The 7940-nt window shown below is 48.4% G+C and overlaps 1 protein-coding gene across 3 annotated transcripts; it reads right to left on the bottom strand.

The window, feature by feature from the left end:
- Window positions 1-698: 698 nt before the first annotated feature.
- LOC117723529 (metallothionein-1) lies at window positions 699-7614 on the bottom strand. 3 transcript variants are annotated; one of them, XM_034523167.2, is made up of 3 exons: window positions 7447-7607; window positions 7132-7197; window positions 699-923 (listed from the first exon to the last, which is right to left on the bottom strand). In XM_034523167.2, exons 1-3 carry the CDS (start codon window positions 7472-7474, stop codon window positions 832-834), a joined length of 186 nt encoding a protein of 61 aa, XP_034379058.1. In that variant the 5' UTR covers window positions 7475-7607; the 3' UTR covers window positions 699-831. The 3 variants fall into 3 exon arrangements, with proteins under 3 accessions (XP_034379058.1, XP_034379057.1, XP_034379056.1); XM_034523166.2 differs by lacking the exons at window positions 7132-7197; window positions 7447-7607 and adding exons at window positions 1178-1243; window positions 1723-1916; XM_034523165.2 differs by lacking the exon at window positions 699-923 and adding an exon at window positions 6760-6990 and having other exon boundaries at window positions 7447-7614.
- Window positions 7615-7940: the final 326 nt, after the last annotated feature.

Genomic DNA, 7940 nt, shown 5'->3' with positions numbered 1-7940 from the left:
AACCTCTGGGGATCAAACATCTGGAAGTTGTGTACTACTCTGTGACACTTTTGAGATAAGGTCACACGTAGCCTAGGCTGCCCTCAAACTTAGTATGGTCTTGAATTCCTGACCTTCCTACTGTTACATCTCAAATGCCTTGATTACAGGCAAGAGCCACACTCTTTATCACTTTTAAATTGCCTGGTGGCAGTCGGTCCTGTAATCCTGTACTTGGGAAGCTGAGGCAGGAGAATCAAAAATTTGTCAGACTGGGCTTGCAGAATGAGTTCTAAGCCAACCTAAGCAACTTGTGTGAAAATGGCCAACAAAGCCCCCCTAACACGTCTCTCTACCAAAAAAGGGGGTCTGGAATATAGTTCAGTGTTAGTCCTGCCTAACATGCTAGACACCCTATGGTAATCTTTGTACCACCCCCACCCCATATGAGAGGAAAAGGTTATCCAAAGAGAATGTAAGATTTTCTGTGCTTTGAGGATAGGACTACCTCCCAGGACCCTGCTTCACCCCTTCCTCTAACACAGACCTGACCCATTAGACATGGTTGCCGTCTTGCATATGAGGAAGCTTATGGAATAACTTGGCTTTACCCAAAGACACAACACCTCTTTGGGGGCCAGAGGCTGGCACCAGTGAGTCCAAAACCAGACCCATAACCCCAGTTTCTTATTTCTAAACAACACCACGAAAACCAAGAGTTAGAACCAAACAGGCTTTTATTATTCACATACTCAGTAGAAAACGGGGTTTAGTAAACAGGGTGGAACTGTAGGGGAAGACTCTGGGTTGGTCCGATACTATGTACACGTGGGGGCAGCACTGTCCCTTGCGTTAGGCACAGCACGTGCATTTGTCGGAGGCGCCTTTGCAGACACAGCCCTGGGCACATTTGGAGCAGCCCACGGGGCAGCAGGAGCAGCAGCCTGGAAAGGAAGAGGAAGAGGAAGAGGAGGAGGAAAAGGTCAGAGCAGGCTTCCGAGTCCCTCCTGTCACACAGGCCTGGCTGAAGACCTGCTTCTTGTCCCCAACGGAGACGACTTTAGTTTTGAATTGTCTCCGCACAGCCCTGTCTTGAGACAATACAGTAGCCTCGGGAGGCAAAGGACGTTTCTCAGAGCCGTTCGGTAGGAGTTTCCCGACCCCAACCTTAGCGGCCACCCAAGGCGTCCCAACTCACTCTTCTTGCAGGAGGTGCACTTGCAGTTCTTGCAGCCGCAGGAGCTGGAGCAAGTGCAGGAGCCGCCTGTGGAGGAAAAGACAGCGGTGAGAAAGGCAGGATTACAGCAGCGGCCACCACTCGTCCCGGCTCAGTTCACTAAGTCCCACCCAGAACTCCAGGGATCCTGGCTCCACTTCTCTCCTCACAGGGTAAGGGAGGACCTGTGTCTTTGATTCCCAAGACAGAAAGGTCCTTCACCTCTTTCCTAGACAATTCATAACAAGCTTAGTAATGTCTGGGACTCAACCGCAACCCAGATGTCCCCACTACCTGAGTGATCAGGAATCAGACATTTGCGCGTCTAAATCCTATCCCCAACCCCGACACACACACACACACACACACACACACACACAAAACAAGCAAAAAGAAAACGTTTGGACAATACTAATACTCCAAGAACAGGTAAAGGCGATTGTAAGAGCGGATTCTAGAAAGAACCAGAATGAATCGCCAACTAAAGGTGCCTATTCCCGCCAAGTCTCAAGGACCGGGAGTCTTACCGGTGGAGCAGGAGCAGTTGGGGTCCATTCCGAGATCTGGTGAAGCTGGAGCTAACGGAGTAAGTGAGGAGAAGGCAATCAGGCTGCTGCTGGTGAAGCTGGAGCTAACGGAGTAAGTGACGAGAAGGCAATCAGGCTGCTGAAGTCGTGGTAACGCTTAGAGGACGGCCGGCCCTCTTTATAGTCGTTGGATCGGTCCGGGTGCAAAGGGTTTGCACCCAGCTGGCGGTTGCTCTAGCCCCCGCTTAAAGTCACGCGCGCTGCGTCCTTGGCAGAGCGGAGCGCAGTCTTCTGGCCGGGTGCAGAGCTCCCTCGGGCGGCGCTGGTGTGCACAGCGGGACCGCCCCTTTGGCGCCTCTGGCCCGGGGTAGGACGACTCGTGAGACGTGTGGAACATCGTGTCCCTGTAGTGCTTTCCCGATATTACGTTCCATCACTGCTCCGGTGCATTACGAGAACTCACCTCGGGAAACCCAACTGCCTCCGTAAACCCATTCGCAGTGCGGTATCGTCAGCTTCTCCTTTCCGGGAGCTCCTGGGCAGCGACCAGCTCCCCCCCCCCCATCCCCCACCCCCCGTCTCTATCCGAATCGAAGCTAGCAAAAGCAATGGAGACAGTTTTATAAAGACTAACCTTGGTTACTAACTTTCTTGGTCCTTATTGTCTGTCTCATGCCCCTTGGTTGAGCCCCTTCCTTCTGGACACAGCAACAGAGCCAACAGAACTCATCTCAACATTATTCTCCACTCCTGAGGGGGCACACATCTAGGCACGTGCAGGGCTGGGGGTCTCACACCTTAACCCATCCGCTCTACTCCAGGCTGGTTTTAAAAACCGAGGTACTCTCCCTCCAGAGGAATTGTTTTAGGTGATATCCAGGGACTGCGTTAGATAGAAAACAGTAAAGAAAGCTATTTTTTTTCTCAGTGTTTCTGACTTTTGAGTAACATTAAGATTCTGCTGTCAGGCCCTGTGACTAGGGCAAGAGAACAGTTATACCATTGGTGCATGCGGACCATCACCTCTAAGCTTTATGACCTTGGGCAAGTCTTTGCTTTCACTGTTGTAGAACCATCACCAGCCACTCTGCAATGTGACTATCATGCTAGAACCAGGAATCAAACCAATTTCTCATTTAATACCTATATAGAAATGCAAATTCTATTTACACACAAGGACAGAGGTTTCAGAGGTACAGTGAATTGCCCAGGCCATACAAGCAGTCAGTACAATGGGCTGTACTGCCTGACACTAATGCTTCTGTACTTGTCCCAAGTTCTCTGATGCATTCCTTCTGTACATAGGTTTCTGTGTAGGCAGAGAAGGCATCCAGTCCTGGACTCTGACACTCTTCTGCCTCTTTCCCCTCTTCCCCTTCTTCTTCCTCTCCTCTTCTTCCTCCTCCTTCTTGGTGGTTTAGATACAAGTATCTTTCCATTAACCGACTACCCAGTGCTTTGGTAACATATATCACCCAGGGCATTTCTCCTTCCTCTGGGTACTTCATCTTGGAGACGACACAGTAATACCTTCTGTGGGGGAAGATCCAAAAACCTTCATTTGGAGCTAAGTTCTTGGCTAGCTCTTTAATCTCAGCTCTTAGGAGCCAGAGGCAGAGGATCTCTGCGAGTTCAAGGACAGCCAGGGCCACACAAATGAGATCCTATTTTGTTTTTATTTATTTATTTATTTATTTATGTTTTTTTTTTTTTTGACAGGGTTTCTCTGTGTAGCTCTGGCTGTCCTGGAACTTACTCTGTAGACCAGGCTGGCCTCGAACTCAAGAAATCTGCCTGCCTCTGCCTCCCAAGTGCTGGGATTAAAGGCGTGTGCCACCACTGCCCGGCCTATTTCAAAAATTAGTAAGTGAGTAATTAAAGATAAAAAAAATAAGAAAACAGAATTTGTGCCTGGATAATGTTGGACAATTCTCTCCAAACCTCACGAGTTTACTGGTTTTAAGTAGCTAAGGACTGGGTTTGGAAAGAGCAGAGGATTTCAGCCTGGACTAGAGACACATTCTAAGCACTCAAGAGCAAGTCCTAAGCTGAGATCCCAGTCAGAGACATAAGTGGTTCTGCACTGGCTAGGACTACTCCTGGGGTAGAAGTCAGGCTGAGGCATGCCCTAGCACAAGGATGCCCAATTCCTTTATTCTGCCTGTTTGTTGTTTCTGGATGCATACTGAGATGTTTCTGCTGGACCACATGTAGTTGGTGCTTTTGCTTGTTTTATCAATTGTTATATTTTATTGACTATTATATTATCAAAACTGAGATCTGTAACAGATTCTTGGGCCTTTAGACCTCTTGCATAATATGATATATATATATATGTGTATATATATATATATATATTATATATACATATACACCTATATCTTGCATAATATATATATATTATAATATATATATATATATATATATATATATATATATATATATATATACAATCATATATGTATATATATGATTGAAACCAAGGCCTCCTGATCACCAGGCAAGCATTCTGCATCTGAGCTCTGTCTCTAGTTTTTTACGTTCTTTTTCTTTTGAAACAGGGTCTCACGAAGTCATTCAGGCTGGCTTTAAATGTGCTCTGTAGCTAGACTTTGAGCTGAAAAATCCTCCCCCTGCCTCAGTCTCCTGAGTAGCTAGGATAATAGATGTATGTCACCAGTCCCAGTTTCTCCTCCTCCCCTTCTTCTTCTCCTTTTTCAAGGGTCTCACTCACTCTGTAATTCAGAATGGCCTGTAACTCACTGAACAGCCCAATCTGGCCTTGAACTTGAGACGGCCTTCTGCTTCAGCTTCCCAAGTTGCTAGGATACAGGTGTGTGTGTATATCACAGCATCTGTTGTGCTTTGTGAGGTTTTTTGTTTTGTTTTGTTTTTTTTGAGATGGTGTTACAGGTAGCACAGGCTTCAAACCTGTTATGATCCTTGAATGTTTGATCCTCCTGCCTCTGTTTCTTGAGTGTTAGAATTACAAATGTGTGCCAGCAAACCTTGCTTACACTGTGCTGGGGACTGAACCTAGGGTTTTGTGCATGTTAGGTGAGCACTGTACCACCCACCGAGCTACACCCCCAGACCCACTTTCCTTTGTTCCTTTTTTAACGGTTCTAGGAATGAACCCCAGAGCCTCACACATGCCAGGTAAACTCTCCACCAGGATGCCAATTCCCAGCCCAATGTCTTTCATTTTAATTGAGAAGCTAAACCTGTGTCTGTCGTTCACTTGGTTTCAAGGCATTCAGGGACTGAGAGGTCCCAGCATTCATTCCTTGGACTCCTGTTATATCCCACCCCCTCACACACACACACTTGGCACACAGGACTCTTAATTAGGACATTTGTTTTGTTTGTTTGTTTGTTTGTTTGTTAGCTCTGTTTGGAGACAAAGAGGAAAATCTCTGAGGTTACATTTTCACTAACCTGAGATCAGTGCCACCTAAATCAAGGCCAGGCCTGAATAAATGGTGTCAGTAGAGCATACAAGGGACAAAAGAGGTCAGATTTTCAAACTGCACTTAACAATGGAAAGTCCTTAAACATCAGGTCTGTACTTGGTTGCCTGAGTATGTGTATTCTTTGGGGACGTGTGGTTATCAGCAGCTAGGCTTTAGCTGAGTGACAGGCTATCAGCATTTGAGAGGTTCGGTCTGGGGACATAACAGGCTCTGTCAGAGGTTCAGTGACTTGTCCAGGCTACAAGACCAGTAAGAGAGAAAGTGGGCTGTGAACTAGGACTTCCTGACAGTAAGAAATATGGGCTGTCTTGTAAATTTACTCTTCACAGAGAAAGCCCAAGGGCAAGCTTGGTCCTGACTTCTGGCCAAGAAACTCTTTCCCTTTGATTGAAGACCAAATTGCATTACCTTGACAAATAACCCGGGGGCATTAACCGTTGGTTTTAATTGAGTGTCATTCATGTCCTTGTGGCTTCCTAAAGAAAAGGAAATTCCACCGCACCCTCCAAATTGCAGACTCCACCTGGAGTCTTGCTCCTGGGAAGATGCTGGGCAATTCCACCCACATTTCTAGTTACTTTGCTTAAATTGCCAAGGGTTGGCCTGAGTGAGATTTCTGCCTGACCCCAAGAGTAACTTCCAGACTGACAGCCAAGTCATATCACTGGGCTCTCTGAAAGAGGAAAATAAAAATTCCTGTCAGTGTCCCTGTACACCAGACATGGGCAGTTCCTCCTGGGAGCTCTAGGCTGGACACATTGTACCATTTAGTCTCCAAGATGTAAGGCACACCCTTGGATATTTATAGTGTTTACAGTACTTCTCATGGTTCTGTTCATGTTACTTCTTAAAAACATTTACTATGTATAGCGTTCTGCCTGCGGGTATGCCAGCACACTAGAAGGCACCAGATCTCATTACAGATAGTTGTTGAGCCACCATGTGGTTGCTGGGAATTGAACTCGGGGCCTCTGGAAGGGCAGCCATTGCTCTTAACTCTGGAGCCATCTCTCCAGCCCATGTTGTTTTTAAAAATGGATTTAAAGCCGAGCCTATAATCCCAGCCTTTAGAAGTCTAAGGCAGGAGGCCCGTAAGTTCAAGGACCATTGATCTTGTCTCAAAACTAAAGGTTACCAGAATTTGAGACAAAGCTGGCTTCAGAATTACAATGATCCTTTTGCTTCAGGCTCCCAAGTGTTGGGATTATTACAAATGGGAATCAAACCTGATTGACTCCCGTTTTTATTTACCAAAGTTTACATAGACACAGGTATTTCATACTTAAGTAATTAAGCCAGAGTCTTTATGCATCTAGGGGTAGGGGCTGTGGCTCATTGAACACCTGGTTTAGTAAGCAGGAAGTTTTGGGTTTAATCCCCAATATACCCACGCCCAGTGGGATCGGCACATTTCTGTGACCAATACATGCTTCTGCCCGCCACTTTCTAGATGGTCAAAGTCCAGAGAGGTACTCAATCCGACTAGCCCAAATCAGGCTGGGGCAGTCTCATCTCAACCCCTCTGCCAGCCCCTTATCCCATGCACAAAGACAAGCCGAGTTAATCAAGTCAACGGTTTTTATTGTCAAGTTACATGCTTTATAGAAAAAAAGTGGAAAACTGGGTCAGGTACGAAAAAGGCTAGACTCCTACAAATTCTATTTACACAGGTATGGGGACGCCCCCTCCCCCCGCCCCTCACTTCAGGGGCAGCAGCTGCACTTGTCCGAAGCCTCTTTGCAGATGCAGCCCTGGGAGCACTTCGCACAGCCCACGGGGCAGCAGGAGCAGCAGCCTGGTAGAGAAAAGTTGAGCCAGTGAGCGAGAAACAGAGTCAGAGGTACCCCACCTGGAGGCTCCCGGGAAGGCGCGGGGGTGGGGCGGTCTAGGGACTCCAAGGAGTGAAGGGGAAAGAGGTAGAGAAGATCCAACTCACTTTTCTTGCAGGAGGTGCATTTGCATTCTTTGCATTTGCAAGAGCCGGCGCAGGCGCAGGATCCATCTAGAGGAAGAAGGCAGTGAGTGAGCATAGGTGAGCCGGACCTGGGTGTACCTGAATGCAATTCTCCGAAGAACTAGGGTCCAAACCACCCAGCTTGGGTGGGCCACTATCTCAAGGACTAGTTTAAAGGGGGCAGAAGTGTTCCAGAATTCGGAGGGAGCAGCCGGTAGTTACTGGGGAATGGACCAAAAAGCCTGTCTAGCTCTCCCAGAAACTAGGTTGTAGAGGCCCGTCAGCAGTCCCCCTTACCTGAGGCACAGGAACAGTTGGGGTCCATGGCGAGCGGAGGCGGCGGTTGAAGACTGGCTAGAGATCGACGGTAGAGTTCTAGAAGGAGCGTGATGGAGAGAAGCACGCGGACCGCGACCTTTATAGTGGAGAGTATTGGGTCGAGCGCAAAAGCTCCGCCCGAGTTGTGGGGGGGAGGGCACCACCTGCACACGCCCCCGCCGCCTGCACACGCCCTTCTTCTGGCTTGGGGGATATGGCCTGCGCACGACCCGAAGTTTGCAAGCATCCCTCTTTTTGCACGTAGGACAGAGCCTGCCCACGCCCCCGCGCTGAGTCACACCCCCTTTCTCCGGGCGCAGGGATTGAGAGCAAAGGGTTGAGCGCAAAGGGTCTGCGATCCGGTGGGGACCGGTTCCAAGAAGCCTGCTCGCGCGCGCGCTTTGCCGCGCTCGGCACTACGGGGCCCGAGGGACCGAGTGCAGAGGCGAAGCCGAGCAACGAGACCCGTGCGG

The sequence above is a fragment of the Arvicanthis niloticus genome, chromosome 18, assembly GCF_011762505.2.
Source record: "Arvicanthis niloticus isolate mArvNil1 chromosome 18, mArvNil1.pat.X, whole genome shotgun sequence".
NCBI lineage: Eukaryota > Metazoa > Chordata > Mammalia > Rodentia > Muridae > Arvicanthis > Arvicanthis niloticus.
This window is presented reverse-complemented; position numbering and strand designations above follow the sequence as displayed.

Excerpts from the sequence above, each read along its gene's own strand:
- LOC117723529 (XM_034523165.2), bottom strand. The coding sequence starts at position 7,474 with ATGGACCCCAACTGTTCCTGTGCCTCAG. Across the intron at positions 7,198-7,446 it reads CAACTGTTCCTGTGCCTCAG|ATGGATCCTGCGCCTGCGCC; the intron begins GTAAGGGGGACT and ends TTCTTCCTCTAG. Across the intron at positions 6,991-7,131 it reads ATGCACCTCCTGCAAGAAAA|GCTGCTGCTCCTGCTGCCCC; the intron begins GTGAGTTGGATC and ends TTTCTCTACCAG.